This window comes from Phyllostomus hastatus, unplaced genomic scaffold (genome assembly GCF_019186645.2).
Source record: "Phyllostomus hastatus isolate PE091 unplaced genomic scaffold, TTU_PhHast_1.1 phas_scaffold_200, whole genome shotgun sequence".
Classification (NCBI taxonomy): Eukaryota; Metazoa; Chordata; class Mammalia; order Chiroptera; family Phyllostomidae; genus Phyllostomus; species Phyllostomus hastatus.
The window spans coordinates 13,112,261-13,135,808 of NW_025334016.1; the positions used below are offsets into that span (position 1 = coordinate 13,112,261).

General features: G+C 39.1%; 1 protein-coding gene across 1 annotated transcript in view; it reads left to right on the forward strand.

Moving 5' to 3' along the window:
- The first annotated feature begins 287 nt into the window (after nucleotides 1-287).
- The window catches only part of CCNB3 (cyclin B3), a 60,195-nt gene continuing 36,934 nt past the window's right edge, over nucleotides 288-23,548 (forward strand). Inside the window, exons 1-3 of the mRNA XM_045860606.1 lie at nucleotides 288-383; nucleotides 3,766-3,903; nucleotides 6,692-6,778. Of these exons, the coding sequence (XP_045716562.1) occupies nucleotides 3,802-3,903; nucleotides 6,692-6,778 (189 nt within the window). The 5' untranslated portion in view covers nucleotides 288-383; nucleotides 3,766-3,801. The remainder of the gene's footprint in view (nucleotides 384-3,765; nucleotides 3,904-6,691; nucleotides 6,779-23,548) is intronic.

The window sequence follows — 23,548 nt, forward strand, 5'->3', positions numbered from 1 at the left end:
AGCTGCTCTCCTCCACGTCCAGCAGGGTTATTTAACTGAAAATGCTTCTTTAAAGAGTCCCCATACTCCAGCTAGTCAAACATGCCCCTTCCAACCAATAGTACTGGAAACCACGCCCTAATATTATCCTTCAGTCTCGGAGTTCAATTAACCCCCAGCCCTGTCCCTCCTTGCTGGGCGGTCACCACGCAACTCTGCACATGGATTGGCCCCTGATGGCCAATCAACACTGCGCATTCTCTAGGGCTGTAATTTTTAAAATTCGCTACTGGTGGATTAGGGGGGAGCGTAGATCTGGTTGCGACCGATGGTTTCCCTGGCCGCTCCTGGTCTGGGAGTGCGTCCATGGTCTTTCCTGTTTTTTCCCCCAATCTCAATGTGAGGTAGGCGCCTTTGGGTTTGTACTGCCACTCTAATGCCCGGCTCCGTCGCACGCGTGTTAGTCCTTGAGTGTCACTCCTGCCCCTTGCTACACTGTGTCCTCTCTTGCCGGGGTGCATGGCGCCCCTGTCAGGAAACCTTTATTTTGTTCTCCAGCCAGTCAGCAGTCTGCGGGGTGAGCCTTGTACGAGCTTGGGCCGGAGTGTGTATTAAGGGGTGTGTTGGCAAAGCAAAGGAGACTGGGTCCTGTCTTTTAGATGGAGCATCCAAGTACACATTTACAAAACGTCTTTTCACTAGTGAAAGTGTGCCGGATCGATTTCATCCACAAGACGACGTATTTAAGTTAGAATGTTACTTTGAGGGATGTCTTTTGAAGTACAGGTAGATGGAAATATGTCCTTTCCCCCTTGTTATCTTTATATCTCCATTCTTTTATGTCTGCCTCTAATCCCTTCAGCTCTGGCTTGCCCATTGCTCTCTGCTATGTGATTAGAATCATAGAAGGCTAGAGGTCAAAGGGGCCTTAGAACCTTGCTTCTTAAAACTTTAAAGTGTATACAAATCACCTGGGGATGTTTTATCTCGCCTATTTCTATTTAGTAAAGGCCTAGCATGGTGCCTGAGATTTTAAAGGGCTAAAAGGTCCCATGTGATGTTAATATTGCCAGATCACTTACCACTGTTTGAAGAGTATGGAGGCTCTGGTCCCATTGCCTCAATTTATTAAGTGGAGAAATGAAGCCTAGGGAGGGAAAAGGAACTTGCCCAGTGTCACCCAGCCAACTACAAGCAAGGTCAGAACTAGACCCTAGGCATACTTTCCATCCCAGTGCTGCTTTCATTGACACAAACCATGATGCTTTTTCTTCCTAATATCTTGCTGTCTGTAACCTGCCTTTATATATAAAATGAAGTTGCTACTATTTCCTGTAGACTGTTTTGATCTACAATTTTGGAGTCTGAACAATTTGGGCTTCTAAAAGAATTGGTTTGCCCCTATTGGTTTCAGCACTGCTCTGGGATGCCCAATGAGGTCTTCAAGATGTAGGGGAGATGGAGAATCTGAAAAGTGGAAAGGATTCTAATTTTCTTGTTCAAGTAAGGCTCAGCATTTTGTAGGTGGTAGAAGTCCAGGGTGTATTGCAGAGAGTGCCCTTTTATGAAAGCATGTTTTTATGGTTCCAATCCCTACTCCTAGTGGCAGGGAAATTAGCTACTTAAGTCAGTGTGTCCCCCAAAGCAAGTGATTATTGTTCAGGAGAGTGAAGGTGGTATATGGCCATACTGTGAATAACTATTTTTTTTCTGAGGTTTAATTAATCTGTGACATTATCAGCTAAAAGTATTTTAGCCTTTTTTGCTCCAGTCTGATATTTTCTCCTTTCCCTTGAAAGACAAAGGTTTCAGAACATGAGTCTTTGATCATCAATAAAAAATTGTATGAGGTGTGAATAATAATAGTGGAGTAAGTGGTTTTCATACAGTGCAGTTAGGGGTGGGTTCACCCAATTTAGCTTTATTGCTGCTTGGCTAAGTTTTGAAGGATGAGATAGAAGATAGTTTTGGATTTGGAGGAAGAGAAGAGTAATTAATACCCACCATTTATTCTGAGTGCCTACCATGCTTAGGCTCTCAGGTACAAATATACATTTGAGCCACAGGATGCCTCTGCAAGTAAGTGATGGTATAGCTCTTTTGCTAAAGAGAAGCTGAGACTCAAAGATGCTAATCTGGCTGATTAAAAAGCCCAATTGCTTCTTTTTAAAAAGCCTGTGCTAATTCTACCTCCTCTCACTACTACACTAGAGCCTTTCATTTTGGACCATGGACTGTTTTGAAATGTTATTTTAGTGTCATTGGAGAGAGTTCATGGTTTTTTAGAAAGAGCTGGGTGATCTATACTGCTTACTAGCTTGTCCTGTGTATTAAGTCACTTAACTCATCTGGGACTATAAAATGGAAACAGTTTTGTTGTGAGGATCCCTGAGGTAATACATGTGAAGGCACATACTTGTACTGACTTTTCTCAGTGACAAAGTGTTTAATATTGAAATACTTCTCCATCCAAAGCAAAACCCAAATTCTTTGTTAATTAAATCTTCCCCTCAAACCATTGTCTTCTCTGCTTCCCTTTGTTACCAGCCTACCCCCAGCCTAGATTTCAGCCTCTTTCTAACTCCTCCCTAGCACACTCTTTATATTCTGCAATCAGACAATCTGGACATCCCTGAACCTTCTGTGCTCTCCATGTTCCAGTGTTTGCCTTGCCTGGGCTCAGGCTTTCTTTGCCTGGAAAATGCCCACAGTCTACTTGGGAATGTCATTGTCCCTTGCCGTTGAAGTCCAGGTCAAATATAATTATATTCCATTATATTTCTCTAGTACTTTGTATCTACCTTTGTGAAATCATTTGTCACATTTTCATGTTACTATTAGAGCTATACACATGCATAGTTCTAGGATAAGATGATGATTTCTTTGTTTTTGTATCTCTGTTGCCTGAAGTATCTGGTACATAGTGGTAAGTTTGTTGCATTGCCTTAGGGCTTCTCTTAGGGAAGCCTTTTTGTCAAATGCAGTTGAACTTGGTGGTGAATGTGAGTGGGGTTAGAAGGGCACTTTCTTGTGTATAAAAAAAATGATTCCTCCTAATAATGTATTTGATTGTAAGACACATAAATGTATCCTAACTATTAAGGACTCACAAACTACACCCACCTTAAGAAATATAGAATGGGGTCCCACACTAAGATGGAGTGAAGGTAGTATTCTCCCAACTGTTATAACGTCTGTTAAATTTTTATGCTAAAAGTTTCTTGTGCTTGAATGCAGCCCTTGAATACTCTCTAGCCTGTTGTGCATATGTGTGTGTGCAGTGCATTCTTGTGTCTTCTCGGTAGCATTATAATTTCTGTGACCAGGACCTCATGCCTTTTAAAGAACATTAATCCTATTGGCTAGCCTCCATCCTATATGACCGGTCACATTCTTGATTGTTTTCAATGTAAATCATGTCAGTTGTCATCAATGTTCCTAGGCCTAAATTAGGGGCTAGGATATAATTCCAGGGCCCACAAAAGATGGCAGGTGCTGTTCTGGGCTTTTTACATAGAGTATCTCACTTAATTTGAACAGTGCCCTGCAGAGGTAGGTATACTTATGTCCATTTTATAGATGAGATAACTGGACCCTGGAGACTTTCAGTCACTTGCCCAAGGTTAATTATGGTAGAACCAATATTTGAACCCAGATTTGCCTAACTCAAAGTCTGTTTTTCCTCCTAAGGATGCTATAGAAAGATTGGGTTTTCGCAAGAGTCTCCAGAGAATTCTGTGATGTTTCTAGTGAAAGGTGTTTTAAAAAGTCTCTTTTTTATTACAGCTCTGCTTTGGATAGACACTGCCCAATCTGTAAGAGATGCCATTGCCACTGCCACTACCACTTGGAAGCTCCAAGCAGGAGACTAAGAAATTTCAGTCCAGCAAAATTGTGCCCAGTGATCATGGCCAATCTGAAAAGGTTAGAGTAAGCTGTCTTTTCCAAAAGTGCCTCAGGTAGCCTCTTCCTGTGCTAGCTTAGTCCCTATCCTCACCCCTAAATCATTTGGAATATGTGTGGTTTAATTTGAGAAGGAGGGAAGGAATGGGGGCCCTTGTAGTTGGAGAAGACCAGCAAATTAGAAATTGGGGGGAAAAGTGTGAACTTTGCTTTTCCATAAAAGCATGACCAAAATGAAGGTCATCCTCCACAATTTTCAAAAGCAAACAATATTCAGCTCTTATAATGATAATATTCACACTTTTATTACCTCTAAGATGCTGAAAGCACCTTTCCAGAAAGCTGCGTAGTACATCCTGGGGACAGTATAAAGATTAAGTCAACAAATATATTATCAAGCTTTTTTTTTTTTAATTTGAAAAATTGATCCATTTTGACTCTGCTGTTTTGACCTTGTGGATAGTTTGACATACTCATTCTAATCCTGGGATGTTCTCTGTTCATTCATTGTTATACATACGTTAATCAGAATTTCACTAACACTTATGAATTGTCATTAAGAGAACATTTCCTAGAGCAAACATTATTAGGCCAATTTAATTTCCTTGATTAGTTTCCTCTCAGTACAGATAAACATTTTCTAATAATTTTCATTTTAATTTTACCAAAGTGATTTTCATGGAGAGTCCAATTTTTTTTTCCTCTGTAAATTGGCAAGAAATTTTTGACACATTTATCAGATTATTGTCCACATCAAATTTTCTGATTTAGAGTTCTGCCATTGTAAGTTTACTTTGGTGGTAGGGATTTTTCCAAGTGCAACTTTCTTGGGGCATATTTTGTAAATCTAAATATTTTTTAAAAATTTTGATTGTTGACACTATTACAGATGTCTCCCATTTCCCCACCTTTTGCCCACCTCCACCCAACCCCCACCTCCCCTTCCCCTGGCCTTTACCACACTATTGTCTGTGTCCATAGGCTGTGCATATACATTCTTTAGCTAATACTTTCACCTTCTTTTATCCAATCCCCCCACTCCCCTCTGACATTTGTCAGTCTGTTCCATGTATCCATGCCTCTGATTCTGTTTTGTTTTAGTTCATTTTGTTCATTAGTTCCACATATTAGTGAGATCATATGGCTGTCTTTTTCTCACTGGCTTATTTCACTTTTCATAATAATCTCCAGGTCCATCCATTCTGTGGGAAAGGGTAAGATTTCTTTCTTTTTTACAGCCCCATAGTATTCCATTGTATAAATGTACCACAGCTTTTTTACCCACTCATCTACTGGTGGGCACTTGGGCTGTTCCCAGATCTTGGCTATTGTAAATAATGCTGCTATGAACACAGGGGTACATATATTCTTTTGATTTGTTGTTTTAGGATCCTTAGGGATATATATCCACAAGTGTGGTCCATGGGCCAATAGGCATTTCCATTTTTAATTTTTTGAGGAAATTCCATACTGTTTCCCACAGTGGCTGCACCAGTCTGCATTCCCACTTACAGTGCAGAAGAGGTCCTTTTTCTCCACATCCTGGTCAGCACATGGTGTTTGTTGATTTATTGACAGTAGCCATTCTGGCAGGAGTGAGGTGATACCTCATTGTAGTTCTAATTTGCATTTCCCTGATGATTAGTGATATTGCACATTCTTTTCACGTGTCTATTGGCCATCTGTATGTCCTCTTTGGAGAAGTGTCTATTCAGGTCCTTTGCCCAGTTTTTAATTGGATATTGGATTGTTTATCTCCTGGGTGATGAGTTGTATAAGTTCTTTATATATTTTGGAGATTAACCCCTTATCAGATGTATTATTGGCAAATATGTTCTTCCATACAGTGGGTTCCCTTTTCATTTTGTTGATGGTTTCTTTTGCTGTGCAGAAACTTTTTAGTTTGATGCAGTCCCATTTGTTTACTTTTTCCTGTGTTTCCCTTGCCCTAGGAGGCATGTTACCAAAAATATTGCTCTGGCAGATGTCTGAGATTTTGCTGCCTATGTTTTCTTCTAGGATTTTTATGGTTTGCAACTTACATTTAAGTCTTTTATCCATCTTTAGTTAATTGTGTATGGCAGAAGTTGTGTAGTTGCATTTTTTTGCATGTACCTGTCCAACTTTCCCAGTACCATTTACTGAAGAGACTTTTTCCTCCATTGTATGTAAATATAAACTTTTATTGAGTTCAGTTTCACCTGTGAATTTTATTTAGGGCTGATTATTTCTATCAGTAATATTAAGTAGGAATTAGATAACAGATTGGCAGTTTATTTCTTAGCTAATTTGTGAGAAAATAATATTTTAATTTTTTACTAATTATTTGCACTAGGATTATTTATTGTAAACAAGATGAAAGACTAACAGTGTTATTTATAGTTATACTGTTTATATAAAAAAGTCTATATAATCTGTAAATATTCAGAAATCATATTTTAAAAGTATATGACTGGTTTAAAAGTATATATGGTTGTTAATATTGGATAGTGTACCAATAAATATGAGAGAAGTCAGAGGGAAAATTAACTTTATCAAGCTATTTTGCTCATTGTAAGAGTTACACTGAAGGTCATCTTGTCTCTTCATAGCCTTGTCCCCATCATCAATAATTACTTCCTTCAGGGATTCTCTAAGCATCAGTGAATGTCAAAATTTCCTTTTCTTGTAGTTTATTGGGGTTTATTATATGCATCCACAGTTACCTGGAGATTCTGGAGTTGCCCCCTGAGCTCCAAAGATGACTCAAATTCCCTGAAAAAGTCTGTTCACAATTGGGTATACTTATTTACCACTTTTACTTTTTTAGAGAGGGGAGAAGTACCAAGCAAAGATATCTTCATCTTCACCTCAGGGACCTCTCAAAAAGAGATCAGCTTTGGAAGATCTCACCAATGTGAGTATACTAGTCCAATCCTTTGCTGTGATTGTTGCATAAGGTTTAGCCAAACTCTTCCTTGAGAGTCCTTTTCAGTTTACCAGACCCTGACCCTTTCTGGAATGTTGAGAGGTGATTTTTATTGGAATCAATGACTCAATTTCATAAATTGCAAGGGCTCTTCTGCTGGCACATGCATCTGGGTTAATTGGTGAAACTCTCTGGAAGCAACAGATATGAAATTGTAGATAAATGAAAACTATGGGACCTTACATTTAGACAAAGTCCAGAGGTGGGTCATCTGGTTGCCTAGGCCTTGAAAGTAAGTACTGGTAGATTTGTTATAGTCTAGGCACTGTCTATCAATTCAAGCACTATGAGGATTTGGGAAAGGACATTGTTTTTTCTGTTGCATAGGACTGAGCTTAGCCAGCATTCCTGGCCCCCAGGCATTAAGTTACAGTAGCATCCCAGTCATAGTGACAATAAAAAATGTGCCCTGATATATGGAATCAAGGAACACCATAGATCCATGATCTGGTCTTCAACTGTGGAGATCTAGAAACTCAATTTTAACTAGAATTTTTTTTGAGGGGGGGAGTGTTTATTTTCCTATTGTTCAAATACAGTTATGCCTGATTTTCCCTCCATTACTCATCCCTGCCCTGCCCACCTCCCTCCTACATTCAGTCCTCCCCGCAGCCTCCATTGTCCTTGTCCATGGGTCCCTTATATATGTTCCTTGACTTGACCCTTCCCCTTCTTTTCCTCATCATCTCCCTCTCCCCTCCCCTCTGGTTACTGTCAGTTTGTTCTTTATTTCCATGTCTCTGGTTCTATTTTACTCGTTTCTATTGTTGATTGCATTTTACTTAAAGGTGAGATCATATGGTATTTGTCTTTCTCTGCCTGGCTTATTTCACTTAGCATAATGCCTTCCATTTCCATCCATGCTGTTGTGAAGGGTAGTGGTTCCTTCTTTCTTTCTGCTGGGTGTAGTATTCCATTGTATAAATGTACCATAGATTTTTGATCCACTCATTTACTGATGGACACTTAGGTTGCTTCCAGCACTTGGTTATTGTAAATTGTGCTGTTATGAACATTGGGCTGTATAGGTTCTTTTTAATTGGTGTTTCAGGGTTCGTAGGGTATAATTCCAGCAGTGGAATTTCCAGGTCAAAGGGCAGTTCCATCTTTAGTTTTTTGAGGAAATTCCATACTGTTTTCCACAGTGGCTGTACAAGTTTGCATTCCTACCAACAGTGTACTAGGGTTTCCTTTTCTCTCCAACCTCGCCAGCACTTGTTTGTTGATTTGTTTATGATGGCCATTCTGACTGGAATGAAGTGGTGTCTCATTGTGGTTTCAATTTGCATCTCTGATGGCTAGTGATGTTGAGCATCCTTTCATATGTCTCTTGGCCCTCTGTATGTTCTCCTTGGAGAAGTATCTGTTCATGTCCTTTGCCCATTATTTAATTGGATTTTTCTCTTACTGGTATGGACTCCTGTGAATTCTTTACATATTTTGAAGATCAAACTCTTGTCTGAGGTATCATTGCCAAATATGTTTTCCCATATGGTTGGTTTCCTTTTCATTTTACTGCTGTTTTCTTTAGTCATGCAGAGCTTTTTATTTTGAGGTAGTCCCACTTGTTTATTTTTTCCTTTATATCCCTTGCACTAGGGGACATATCAGTGAACATATTGCTGTATGGAATATCTGAAATTTTCCTGCTTAAGTTTTCCTCTAGGATTTTTATGGTGTTGAGACTTATATTAAGTCTTTTATCCATCTGGATTTTATTTTTGTGTATGTGTAACTTGGTGGTCAACTTTCATTTTTATGCATGCACCTGTCCAGATATTCCAACACAATTTGTTAAGAGGTTATTTTGGTTCCTTTTTATGCTTCTGCCCCCTGTGTCAAATATTAATTGATCATAGAGACGTGGGTTTATTTCTGGGCTCTCTATTTTATTCCATTGATCTATGTGTCTGTTCTTATGCCAGTACCAAACTATTTTGATTACAGTGGCCTTGTAATATGGTTTGATATCAGATATTGTGATCCCTCCTACTTTGTTCTTTTTTTTTAAATTTTAATCTTTGTTTAAGTACAATTTTCTCCCTTTTACTCCCATTCCAGCCCACCCACCCAACCCTCCCCACTTCCCTCCCATTAACACCCTCCTCCTAGATTTTGTCCATGTGTCCTTTAAATTTGTTCCTGTAAATCCTACCCATTTTCCCCTGAAATTCCCTCTTGTCTTCCAACTGGTCACTATCAGCCTGTCCTCTATTTCAGTGACTTTGATTATATTTTGCTTGTTTCTTTGTTTTGTTGTTTAGGTTCCTGTTAAAGGTAAGATTATATGGTATTTGTCTTTCACTGCCTGGCTTATTTCACTTAGCATAATGCTTTCCAGCTCCATCCAAGCTGTTGCAAAAGGCAGGAGCTCCTTCTTTCTGCTGCATAGAATTCCACTGTGTAAATGTACCATAGTTTTTTGATCCATTCATTTACTGATGGGCATCTAGGTTGCTTCCAGCACCTAGGTATTGTAAATTGTGCTGCTATGAACATCAGGGTGTAAAAGTTCTTTTGTATTGGTGTTTTAGTATTCTTAGGATATAGTCCTAGAAATATAATTGCTGGGTCAAAAGGCAGACCCATTATTAGTTTTCTGAGGAAGTTCCATACTGCTTTCCATAGTGGTTGTACCAGTCTACAGTCCCACCAACAGTGCATTAGGGTCCCCTATTCTTCACACCCTCTCCAACACTTGTTGTTTGTTGCTTTGTTTATGATGGCCATTCTGACTGGTGTGAAGTGGTATCTCATTGTGGTTTTAATTTGCATCTCTCTGATAGCTAGCGATATTGAACATCATTTCATGTGTCTTTGGATCTTCTGTATGTCCTCCTTGGAGAAGTGTCTGTTCAAGTCCTTTGCCCATTTTTTTAATTGGGTTGCTTGTCTTCTTAGAGTGGAGTCGTGTAAGTTCTTTATATATTTTGGAGATTAAACCCTTGTCTGAGGTATCATTGGCAAATATGTTTTCCCATACAGTTGGTTCTCTTTTTATTTTGATACTGTGTTTTCTTTAGCTGTGCAAAAGCTTTTTATTTTGATGAGGTCCCATTTGTTTATTCTTTCCTTTATGTCCCTTGCTCTAGGAGACATGTCAGCAAAAAAGTTTCTGCATGAAATATCTGAGATTTTCCTACCTACATTCTCTTCTAGGACTTCAATGGTGTCACAGTTTATATTTAAGTCTTTTATCCACCTTGAATTTATTTTTGTATAAGGTGTAAATTCGTGCTCGAGTTTCATTTTTTTTGCACATAGCTGTCCAGTTCTCCCAAAACCATTTTTTGAAGAGGCTATTTTTATTCCATTTTATGTTGCTGCTTCCTTTGTCAAATATTAATTGACTGTATAGACTTGGGTTTATTTCTGGGCTCTCTATTCTGTTCCATTGGTCCATGTGCCTGATTTTAACCCAGTACCAGGCTGTTTTGATTACAGTGGCCTTGTAGTATAGTTTAGTGTCAGGTATTGTGATCCCTCCAGCTTTACTCTTCTTTCTCAAAATTTCAGCAGCTATTCGGGGTCGTTTATGGTTCCATATAATTTTTGAAGTGTTTGTTCTATGTCTGTGAAATAAGCCATGGGTACTTTAATAGGAATTGCATTGAATGTGTAAATTGCTTTGGGTAGTATGGACATTTTGATGATATTAAGTCTTCCAATTCATGAACATGGTACATGTTTCCATTTGTTTGTGTCTTCCTTGAATTCTTTCCTCAGTGTTATGTAGTTTTCTAAATACAGGTCTTTTACCTCTTTGGTTAGGTTTATTTCTAGGTATTTTATTTTCCTTTTTGCTATTTCAAATGGGATTTTTTTTCTTGATTTCTGCTTCTGCTGTTTCATTGTTGGTGTACAGAAATGCCTTTGATTTCTGGATATTGACTTTATATCCCACTGTTTTGCCAAATTCATTTATTAGGTCAAGCAGTTTTTTTGTGGAGTCTATAGGATTTTCTATGTACACTATCATGTCATCTGCAAACAGTGACAGTTTTGTTTCCTCCTTTCCAGTTCGGATGTCTTTTATTTCTTTTTCTTGTCTGATCACTGTGGCTAAAACTTCCAGTACTATATTGAATAGAAGTGGTGAAATTGGACAGCCTTGTCTTGTTCTGATCTTAGTGGAAAAGATTTTAATTTTTGCCCATTGAGTACGATGTTGGCTGTAGGTCTCTCATATATGGCCTTTATTATGTTGAGGAATGCTCCCTCTATTCCCACTTTGCCGAGTGTTTTTATCATAAATGGGTGCTGTACCTTATCAAATGCTTTTTCTGCATCCATTGATATGATCATGTGTTTTTTGTCTTTGCTTTTGTTTATGTGATGTATTCCATTTACTGATTTGCAAATATTGTACCATCCTTGCATCCCTGCGATGAATCCCACTTGGTCATGGTGTATGATCTTTTTAATGTACTGTTGGATGCAGTTTGCCAGTATTTTGTTGAGGATTTTAGCATCAATGTTCATCATTGATATTGGCCTGAAGTTTTCTTTCTTTGTTGTGTCTTTATCTGGTTTCGGAATTGGGATGATGTTGGCCTCATAACAAGAATTTGGGATTCTTCCATCTTTTTGAATGTTTTGAAATAGTCTGTGAAGGATAGGGGTTAGTTATTCCTTAAATGCTTTGTAGAATTCTCCTGTGAAACCATCTGGTCCAGGGCTTTTGTGTATTAGGAGGTTTTTGATTACTGCTTCAATTTCTTTTGCTGTTATTGGTTAGTTCAGGCTTTCTGCTTCTTTTTCATTGAGTTTTGGAAGATTATATTTTTCTAGAAATTTGTCCATTTCATCTAGGTTTTCAAATTTCTTGGCATACAGTTCTTCATAGTAATTTCTTACAATGCTTTTTATTTCTGTGGTATCTGTTGTAATCTCTCATCTTTCATTTCTGATTGTGTTTATTTGGGTTTTCTCTCTTTTTTTCTTGATGAGTCTGCTTAAAGGCTTGTTGATTTTGTTTATCTTTTCAAAGAACCAGCTCTTGGATTCATTGATCCTTAGAATTGTGCTTTTAGTCTCTATGTCATTTAATTCTGCTCTGATCTTGGTTATTTCCTTCCTTCTGCTTGCTCTGGGCTGTCTTTGTTGTTGTTCCTCGAATTCTTGTAGACGTAGGGTTAGGTTGTTTGTTTGAAATGTTTCTAACTTTTTTAGGTAGGCCTGTATCACTAGGTACTTCCCTCTCAGGACTGCCTTCACTGTGTCCCATAAGTTTTGAGTTGCTGTGAGTTCGTTTTCATTTGTTTCCTGAAACCTTTTGATTTCTTCCCTAATATCATTCTTGACCCATTCATTGTTTAAACGCATGGTATTTAATCTCCATGATTTTGAGTGTTTTGGGTTTCCGTCCCTGGGATTGGTTTCTAGCTTCAGTTTCTTGTGATCTGAGAAAATGCTTGGTATGATTTCAATTTTTTTGAAATTATTGAGGCTTGTGGCCTATCATGTGGTCTGTCTATGAAAATGTTCAGTGTACATTTGAAAAGAAGGTGTATTTAGCTTCTTTTGGATGGAGGATGCCGTATGTTCAGTAAAGCCCATTTCATCTAGGGTATTGTTCAATGCCATAATATCTTTGTTGATATTTTGTTTAGAAGATGTGTCCATTTTTGATAATGGGGTATTAAAATCTCCCACAATAATTGTGTTGCTGTCAATATCTTTGTTGAAGTCCTCTAAGATTTTCTTTATGTATTTGGGTGCTCCTATGTTGGGTGCATATATTTTTACAATATTAATGTCTTCTTGGTGGATTCTTTCCTTGAGTATAATGAAATGACCTTCTGGGTCTCTCTTTATGGCCCTTTTTTGGAAGTCTATTTTGTCTGATATGAGTATTGCTACCCCGGCTTTTTTTCCCTGTCCATTTGCTTGGAAAATTCGTTTCCAGCCCTTCACTTTCAGACTGTGCAGGTCTTTTATCCTGAGGTGGGTCTCTTGTAGGCAGCATATGTGTGGGTCATGTTTTCTTATCTAATCAGTTATTCTATGTCTTTTGCTTGGAGCATTTAATCCATTTACGTTCAAGGTTATTATTGATAGGTACTTATTCATTTCCTTTATGTACGTGTGTTCCTCTCTCTTTTCCTTTCTTTCCTTAAAGCAGTCCCTTTAGCATCTCTTGCATAGCTGGTTTGGTGGAGGTGTATTCTTTTAGACTTCTTTTGTCTGGGAAGCTTCTTATTTGGCCTTCTATCTTTTTTTTTTAAGATTTTATTTATTTATTTTTAGAGAGGGAAGGGAGGGAGGGAGAGAGAGAGAGAGAGAGAGAGAGAGAGAGAGAGAGAGAGAGAGAAACATCAATGTGTGGTTGCTAGGGGTTATGGCCTGCAACCCAGGCATGTACCCTGGCTGGGAATCGAACCTGGGATACTTTGGTTCCCAGCCCGCGCTCAATCCACTGAGCTACAGCAGCCAGGGCTTTGGCCTTCTATCTTGATTGAGAACCTTTCTGGGTAAAGTAGCCTTGGTTGCAGACCTCTGGTTGTCATTACTTGGAATATTTCTTGCCATTCTCTTCTGGCTTCGAGTGTTTCCATTAAGAAGTCAGCTGTTAGCCTTATTGGGGCTCCCTTGTATGTTACTTCCTGTTTTTCCCTTGCTGCCTTTAATTTTCTCTGTTTGTGTTGAAATTTTGCCATTTTAATTATTATGTGTCTTGAGGTGGGCCTCTTTGGGTTCCTCTTGATTGGGACTCTCTGTGTATCCTGGATTTGTGTGACTTTTTCTCTCATCAAATTAGGGAAGTTTTCCATCATTACTTTTTCAACTAGGTTTTTGATCCCTTGCTCTTCTTCTTCTCCTTCTGGTATTCCTATTATACGGATATTATTACATTTCATATTGTCTGGCATTTCTCTTAATCCCTCTTCATTCTTTCTGAGCCTCTTTTCCTTTTCTTGCTCTTTCTAGGTGTTTTCTTCTACTTTGTCCTCTAGCTCGCTGATCCGATCTTCTGCTTCATCGATCCTGCTTTTCATTCCTTCTACTGTATTCTTCAGTTCAGAAATTGTATTCTTCATTTCCTCTTGGCCCTTGTTGAGACTTTCTATTTCCTTTTTCATGTTGATGTAATTTTCAGTGAGTTCATTGTAGCTTCCCTGTAGTTTCTGGTAGCTCATTGTGAGCTCATTGAGCTTCCTGATGATCATTGCTTTGAATTCAATATCTGATAGTTGATATTTCATTTAGCATTCTTTCTGAGGCTTCCTCCTTTTCTTTTATTTGGGGATTGTTTCTTTGTCTTCCCATTGTTTGTGAGACTCTTCTTGTTAGCCTCTTTTTCTTAAATTGATCTGTTCTGGCTCCCTGGGTTTGTGGTGTGAACTTCTTTAGTAGAATAGCAGTGAGTTTCAGTGGTGTAGTTTCCTTGATCTCCCAAGCTCACTGGTTTTGGGCTGTCATTTAAGTTGGCTTTGTGTTTGCCTTTGGGTTTTGATTGTTGTTGGTTCTTTCTTTGGTGGTTCCTTCCCACCAGCTGGTTAAATGAGGGTCAGTCTGTCCACTATCTCTTGTATTTTGTTGTGCTGGTGAGGGCAGGTTGTGTTGAAGCTCGTTCTTTTGTGTGTAAAAGGTTTTAAGGATTCTCTCTTGCTCTTGTTCAATTGTTTGCATTGGATACTGTCTCTGCTGTTTAGTTGTATTTCCAGATAGGTCCTGGATTGAGGTTTGTGTGGTTACCACTCCCTCTTTCACCGTCTTCTGTTGTTATCTATTAATGGTTCCTTTGTTGTTGGGTTTCCTCTTCCAGTGGGTATCCTGGTGTTCACCGCTTCCAGCTACTCTTTTTTTGTGATCAGTTGGAGGGGGAGGCAAAATGGTTTAAGACAGCAAGATAGTATTCTATGATATTTACACTAGCAGCCAGTAGAGAAGAGATCAGAGATGCTTTGACTATGTATAGTGTTAACCATGATCTTCCACCCAGCTAGCTGATTTTTAGAAAGGATGGAAAGAATATAAGACTCTTGTTGGGGAAGGAAGGATTGTGAGTTGGATCTAGAAAGCAGTGAGGTTGTGGGAGGTCAGATTCTAAGGTAAGGTGAGAGTAAAAGATGGTAAATAGGTGTAGTGTGTGAGATAATATAGTTAACCACTACAATATTAGAGTTTAGGAAACTTTGAAATGGGCTAAGTTCTGGGAGGGGTATTGTGAAATAATTACAATTGCATGGAATAGCAGTTATTTACAATAATATTAGGTCAACAATCATATGACCGAATCTATGAGTTCTAGGTAACAAGAATAGAGAGTACAGAACCTCGAGTAGTGTGCTAATGGGACACAGGTGAGTTAAAGGACAGTAGATTAGCAATACACTATGAAAGAGATATCAGGGGGAAGCTGTCAGGTCATACAATATAACCAGCCTAGCAAAGCAAACTATACAAAAAGAAGAGGGACACAAAAATACTATTAAAAAAAGATGTAAGAATACTGGGAAAATAATAATAATACAAATATGCAATAACTTGCAGGTTCTCTGTAATAGCAGAGTGAAATTTGTCTCACTGTCCCAGCTGTTGTGATGCCCAATCTTTGGGTTCAACTTTGGTCTTTTCACAGATCCAGGGTTTTGTCTCACTTGTAGGTATTTAAAAAAAATAAATAAGGCAGACAAAGGAAGGAAGAAGAGATACAATTGGAGGAAAGAAGGGAGGAAGGAATAAAACAAGAAAGCAGGAAAGAGGAAAAAGAAATTAAGAGAGAATAAAAATAATAAAAATTTAAAAATTAAGAATTGTTAAAAAAAAATAGAATCAATTTAAAAAGTCTCTTGGTTTCAAAGTGGCCAAACCGGTTTTTCTGCTCTTGCTGGCTGAGGCAGACTGACGGGTGATTGGTATGGCCTTTCTTCCTTGGTCTGCTGCATGCACTGTCTGGGAAGCTAATGTGGCTCCTTAGTCCTGCGCCCTGGGTGTGGGAATCAGGCCTTTCCCCAGGGTTACTGCTGTGGACTGGGGTGTGGGGCTGCTCTCCCCGTGCGCCTGTGCCTGTGTGCCCTTGGCTGGGTGGCAGAGAGGCTGGAGCGATTGATCACTTCAGGAGAATTCCCCAAACAGTGTCTGTCTATTCATTCCTTCCTCTTGAGAAATTCCTCCTGTTCAAGCCTGCCGCTCCACACAGTGGCCTAGCTTCTCCTGCCGCCAAACTCTCCAGCCAGACCAGTGACTGTGGGGATCAGGGCCCGCTGCGCGACCCAGCCTTTCCGATGTCCACAGCCTCCAAAGGTGCTCACAGTCCTTGTGTGTTTGCTAGCACCTGGATTCCTCCCAGTGCTGCTCAGACCCCTTTTGCCTGGGGAGGGAACAGTTGTCCCGGCTCTCTCCAAAGGACTCTGTGGCAAACCCAGCAGCAGGCACTGGGGCTGGGGCTGCAGCCTTTGGTCCCCATGCTGGTCCCTGGGACCCTACCTTTTTGCAGCACTCTTCTTAGGGTCTGGTTTTTCGGTTCCATCACAATCCTTGGTCCCCTATTTTCACATATGCTGAAGTATGGTGGTTGCTTGCTTCTCTACTCCATAGATCTGTCAGGATTTTCTCCCCTGAGCAGAAGGAAGCTGAATCTGCTCCTTCCTACTCTGACGCCATCTTAGATCCTCCCTACTTTGTTCTTCTATCTCAAAATTGCTGAGGCTATTTGGGGATGTTTATGGTCCCATATAAATTTTTGAAATATTTGTTCTGTATCTGTGAAATATGTCATTGGTATTTTAATAGTGATTGTGTTGAGTCTATAAATTGCTTTAGGTAGTATGGACATTGTGATGATGTTAATTTTTCCAATCCATCAATACAGTATATGCTTCCCTTTATTTATGTCTTCCTTAATTTCTTTCTTCAGAGTTGTGTAATTTTCTGAGAATAGGTCTTTTACCTCTTTGGCTAGCTTTATTCCTAGGTACTTATATTTTTTTCTTCTTGCTATAGTAAATGGGATTCCTCCCCTAATTTCTGTTTCTGACATTTTATTGTTGGTATACAAAAAATGCCTTCGATTTCTGAATTATGACTTGTATCTCACTGTTTTGCCAAATTCATATAGTAGGTCGAGTAGTTTTTTGGTGGAGTCTGTATGTTTTTTATGTATACTATCATTTCATCTGCAAACAATGACAGTTTTACTTCATCCTTTCCAATTTGGATGTCTTTTATTTTTTTTTCTTATTTGATTCCTATGGCTAGAACTCCCAAAATTATTTTGAATAGAAGTGGTAAAAGTAGCTCTGGCTGGTGTGGCTCAGTAGATTGAGTGCTGGCCTGCAAATCAAAGGGTCGCTGGTTCAAGTCCCAGTCTGGGGCACATGCTTGGGTTGCAGGCCAGGTGTAGGGAGCGTCCAAGAGGCAAACACACATTGATGTTTCTCTTCCTCTCTTTCTCCATCCCTTCTTCTCTCTAAAAATAAATAAAACCTTATAAAAATTAAGAAAAAAGTGGTGAAAGTGGACACCCTTATCTTGTTCCTGATCTTAGTGGGAAAGCTTTTATTTTTCTGTCTGTTGAGTATGATGTTGGCTCTAGGTATCTCATATATGGCCTTTATTTTGTTGAGGTATGCTCTGTCTACTGCTACTTTGCTGAGTGTTTTTTATCTTAAATGGGTTCTGTGCTTTATCAAATGATTTTATAGCATCTATTGTTATGTTTACATGGTTTTTGTCCCTTTGTTTATGTGATATATTATATTTATTGTTTTATGAATATTGTACAGCCTTTGCATTCATGGGATGAATCCCTCTTGATCACAATGTATGATCTTTTTTAATGTATGGGTAGATATGGATTGCCAATACATTTTTGAGGATTTTCACATCTGTGTACATCAGTGATATTGGCCTGTAGTTTTCTTTCTTTGTTGTGTCTTTATCCGCTTTGGGGATTAGGATGATGCTGACCTCATAAAAAGAGTTCGGGAGCCTTTCCTCTTCTTGCATTTTTTGGTAGAGTTTGACAAGGATAGCAGTTTGCTGTTCCTTAAATGTTTTGTCAGATTTTCCTGTGAAACTCTCTGGTCCAGGGCTTTTGTGTGCTGGGTTTTTTGATTCCTGCTTCAATTTCAGTAGTTGTTATTGGTCTGTTCAGGCTTTCTGCTTTTTCATTCAGTTTTGGAAGATTATATGTTCCTAGAAATTTGTCCAGTTCACCCAGGTTTTCAAATTTCTTGCCATATACTTGTTCATAGCAATTTCTCACAGTCCTTCGTATTTCTGTGGTATTAGTTGTAATTTTTCCTCTCTTACATCTGATTTTATTTATTTGGGTCATCTTTTTTTTATTGATGAGTCTTGTTAAAAACTTGTCAGTTTTGTTCATCTTTTCAAAGAATCAGCTCCTGGATTTATTGATCCTTTGGATTGTCCTTTTAGTATCTATGTCATTTAATTCTGCTCTGATCTTGATTATTTCCTTCCTTCTGTTCATTTTGGGCTTTGTTTGTGGTTGTTCCTCTAGTTGTTTGAAATGTAGGGTTAGGATGTTTATTTGAAAATTTTCTCATTTTTAGGTAGGCCTCTGTTGGTATGAACTGCTCTTGAACTTCCCTCTCAGGACTGCCTTTGCTGTGTCCCATAGGTTTGGGGATGGTGTGTGTTCATTTTCATTTGTTTCCTGAAACTTTTTGATTTCTTCCTTGATCTCATTGTTAACTCATTCATTGTTTAATAACATGTTATTCACTCTCCATGAATTTTACTGTTTTTCAGTTTTTTCCTTGAGGTTGGTTTCTAGTTTCAAGCCCTTGTGGTTTGAGGAAATGCTTGATATGATTTAAATTTTCTTGAATTTTTTGAGGCTTATTTAGTATCCTCTCATGTGGTCTATCTTTGAACATGTCCCATGTGCATTTGAAAAGAATATGTGTATTGCTCCTTGAGGTGAAAGTTTCTATATATATCAGTTAATTCCATTAGCTCTAATGTGTCATTCAGTGCCACAATATCCTCATTGATTCCTTGTTTGGAAGATCTATCCATCGTTGAAAGTGGTGTGTTAAAATCCCCTGCTATAAATGTGTTGCTCTCTATATCTTTCTTGAAGTCCTCCAAGATTTCCCTTATATATTTGGGTGCTTGTACGTTGGGTGCATATATGTTTCTAATATTTATATCTTTTTATGGATTCTTCCCTCTAGTATTATGAAGTGTCTCTTTTTATGGCACTTTGTTTTGTTGTCTATTTTGTGTGGTAGAAGTATTGCTAACCCGACTTTTTTTCCCTGTTGGTTTGGTTGGAATATTTTTATCGAACCCTTCACTTTCAGTCTCTGTAGGTCTTTTGTTCTGATGTTGGTTTCTTGTAGACAGTATATATGCAGGTCATGTTTTCTTATCCATTCAGCTACCCTACGTCTTTTGATTAGAGCATTTAATCCATTTACATTTAGGGTTATTATTGATAGGTACTTAGTCATTGACATTTTTCCCTTTGTTTTTGTGTTTCCCCCTCTCCTTTTGTTCCTTTTCTTAAAGCAGTCCCTTTAGCATATTTTGCAGTGCTGGTTTGGTGGAGGTATATTCTTTCAACCGTCTTTTGTCTGAGAAACTCCTGTTTTGCCTACCATTTTAGTGAGAGTCTTGCTGGGTAGTCTTGGTTGCGGGCCTTTGCTTTTCATTACTTGGAATATTTCTTGTCATTCCATTCTGGCTTGTAGTATTTCTGTTGAGAAATCAGCTGCTAGCCTTATTGGAGTTTCCTTGTATGTTGCTTCCTATTCCTCCTTTGCTGCCTTTAAGCTTCTCTTTTTGTCTTTGCATTTTGCTCTTTTAATTATGATGTGTCTTGGAGTGGGACTCTTTGGATTTGTTGGGTTTTGGTTGTTGTTGGGTCATTCTCTGGTGGGTCCTTCCCTCCTGCTGGCTGACTGAGGGTTACTTAACTTGCCATGTCTTATATGCTGTTGTGCAGGTGCTACCAGAACAAAACCAGAAAGCCCAGGAACCAAATCCATAACTCTACAAAAATAACTCCCACTTGCTATCCGACTGTCAACAGCAAATGAACCAGTATTAATGAGGGTGTAAAGAGATTAAGACTACTCTAAGAAAGGAGAACAAATATGAGATGACCTACTGAAAGATGATTTTGGGAGGGTAGAGGAAGGAGTATTAATATGAGTAGGAATTGGTGCAATGTGAAGAGAAAAAGTAATGTTTACATCATAAATAAAGGGAATGGAGAAGGTGGAATGTAGTGAGAAAAGAGAAGTGTATTGTATTGGGTTGAAAAATAAATTTAAAAAAATAAAAGAGAGAGAAAGAAAAAGGGAAAAAAGTAAATAAATAATAAAAAAATAGGAACCAAATTGGAGAAAAAGATCCACCACAGCATTATCAATAGCAATTGAGCTAAAATTAATATAGGTGGGATGGGAATAAAAGGGAAAAAGGAAGAAAGAAGAGCTTAAGATGTCTAGAGGAAAGGGAAGTGATTTAGAGATGATAGAGGGAGTGGGAATTCTAAGAGTGAGGAATGAAAACCAAGTTAATACAGGGAAAAAGTAAAGTTTGAGGTGAGAAGAAAAAGAAACAAAGAAAAAGGCTGGGACAAAAGGGGAAAAAAGAAAAAAGCAGGCTAATACAGGGAAAGATTAAAATTTAATCTTTTAGGTGAAAAAAAGAGTAGGAGAGGGTAACAGTAAAATTTGAGATTTGAAATATAAAAGTAATGATGATCTAGAGATAAAGTTGAAAAAATGCAACAACAACTATGCTTTCCACAACCAATGAGCCAAGATTGCTAATGGTGGAGAGAGAATGAGGGTATTTTAAGAATGGGGAAAGAATGAGGTGACCATTGATAAGAAAATTGGTTTGAGAGGGTGGATGGGAAAGAAATAGTAAGAGTGTGGAATGGAAACAAGTAGTAGCAAGAGAGAAAACAAAACTTGAAGTGAAAATAATAAGAGGAAAGAAGAAGGTAAAATGGGGTAAACGAAGGGAGGGGCAAACTATGAAAATTGAAATAAAGTATAATATAAAATCTAGTGGCTTAATATTCACAAACTGGGAGGACAAGAAATGAATGTTAAAAAGTGATGCAGGAAAGAAAATATCACAAATCATGGAGAATAACATGGTTGGTTTAATCTTGGAAACATCTAGTATTTACCACTGTTTTTTCTATGTAGTTCCACCTCTGGTAATGTCAGATGATGACCCCATCTGGCCTTAGGCAGCCTGTTGGAGACTACCAGGGATCTATTGTCAGTGGCTGACTCCTTCATTTGTTAATCTAGTCACTCTGCACTCAGCAGTCAGGCTTAAGTACCACAGAGTGGAGCAGAATCCTTTCTGGGGTTAGGGCTATTACTTCCCCTCAGGCTGCTGCCACTTGGAGGAGGGTGGTCTGCCTGAGCAAGATGACTCCTGCAGTATGGGGATGACTCAGCACTGGGATCCTGGTGGCTGCTCTCTCAGTTCTCTCCCCAAAGCTACCATCCCCAATCTCAAGCATCTCTAGTCCACTTTGCCACGCCTTTGCCAGAGTCCAGGATAAGTGGCTATAAATGAAATTTTATGTGTTGGCCCTTTAAATGGCTCTTTGTGTCTCCAGCCATCTGTCTCTGGCAGAGAGCAACCCTGCCATTTTTCACAGCTGGATGTTATCTGTGTACTTTTCAGGCTCTAGTGATCTAGACTGGGGATCCCAGCTTGGGATTTAGACCCCACACTTCTCAGGGGGGATCTTCCTGGCTGCTTAAATATTCCTCCAGCCCTTCAGCTGCCCATCATGAGTGCCCAACCAGCCCTCTCGAGTCTCCACTGCACTACCTACCAGTCACATGGTGTTGAAACTGTTCCTTCTGTTTGTCCCTGGTTATAAGGCTTTTCTCTTGCAATTGTTCAGTTGTTTATTCTGGATGATTTCTCCACAATTTAGTTGTAATTCAAGATTGGTCCTGGGAGGAGGTTAGTGTAACTCCCATTCACTCTTCTGCCATCTAGGTCCCCCCCGACTAGAATTCTTGAGTTTCCTTCCAAGTTACCTCCCTTCTGGTATTATTAAGGCAAAACCCAGAACTAATAGAATGTTACTAATTGAATGAAGAATTGGGCCAAAGGAAATCTTTTATCTTACATAATAGTAACTGATACCTACTGAGTACTTACTATCTGCCAGGCACTATTCTAAGTACTTTTTCCTCTATCAACTGGATTCTCATGTGAGCCTTTGAGATACATGCTATAATTACCTCTGCTTTAAAAATAAAAGAGTATATGTACAGGACTTCCAGCCAAGATGGAAACATAAGTAGACACACTGTGCCTCCTTGCACAACCAAAATAAGGACAACAAAAATTTAGAAACAAAAAAACAACCAGTATTGACAGAAAATTGAACTGTATGGAAGTCTGATAACCAAGGAGTTAAAGAAGAAACTTTCATCTAGACTGGTAGGAGGGGCAGAGCCAGGTGGCTGGGTGGAGAGTGCTTGCGGCAAAGCAGCAGCTAGAGGACCCCAGGTGCCCAAAGCAGCAGCGGGTGGACCCAGCGAGGCGGCAATTGTGGAGGGGCATGGCGCACAAGGTGACTGGTCGACTGGGTGGTCCCACATTTGCATGCAGATAAACCAGGCAAAACTGGGGAGTGAGACAGACTGCACAACCCAGGGTTCCAGTGCAGGGAAATAAAGCCTCAAAACACCGATTGAAAACACCTGTGGGTGTTGAGATACTAGGATAGACTTCCAGCCACACAGGAGAGTTCGTTGGAGACCCACAGGGTCCTAGAATGTACACAAAGCTAGCCACATGGTAATCAGCACCAGAAGGGCCCAGTTTGCTTGGGGGAAGTGGAGGAAGTAACTGAAGTCCTGTAAGAGTGGACCAAGCAACATTGTTCCCTCTTGGACCTCTCCCAAACATACTGGTCACAACCCAGCGACTGGTTGCACCACCCTGGTGAACACCTAAGGTTCCATCCCTCACTACATAACAAGCACGTCAAGACAAAAAAAAAAAAAAAAAAAAAAGAAAGAAAGGCCCAAATGAAATAACAGATCAAAGCTCCAGAAAAAAATAATACTAAGTGACAAAGAGATAGCTAACCTATCAGATGCACATTTCAAAACAGTAATGATCAAGATGCTCAGAGAATTTGGTCACAAACTAGATGAAAAAATGAAGGCAATGCTAAGTGAAATAAAGGAAAATGTACAGGAACCAATAGTGATGGGAAGGAAACTGGGACTCAAATCAATGGAGTGGACCAGAAGGAAGAAAGAAACAATAACACAGAAAAGAATGAAGAAATAAGAATTCAAAAAAAATGAGGAGTGGCTTAGGAACCTCTGGGACACCTTTAAATGTTCCAACATCCCAATTATAGGGGTACCAGAAGGAGAAGAGGAAGAGCAACAAGTGGAAAACTTATTTGAACAAATAATAAAAGAGAACTTCTCTAATCTGGCAAAGGAAATAGACTTCCAGGAAGTCCAGGAAGCTCAGAGAGTCCCAAGGAAGTTGGACCCAAGGAGGAACTCACCAAGGCACATCATAATTACATTAGCCAAGGTAAAAATGAAGGAGAGAATCCTAGAAGCAGCCAGAGATAGGAGACAGTAACCTACAAAGGAGTTCCCATCAGACTGTCAACTGATTTCTCAAAAGAGACTTTGCAGGCAAGAAGGGGTTGGAAAGAAGTATTCCAAGTCATGAAAGGCAAGGACCTACATCCAAGAT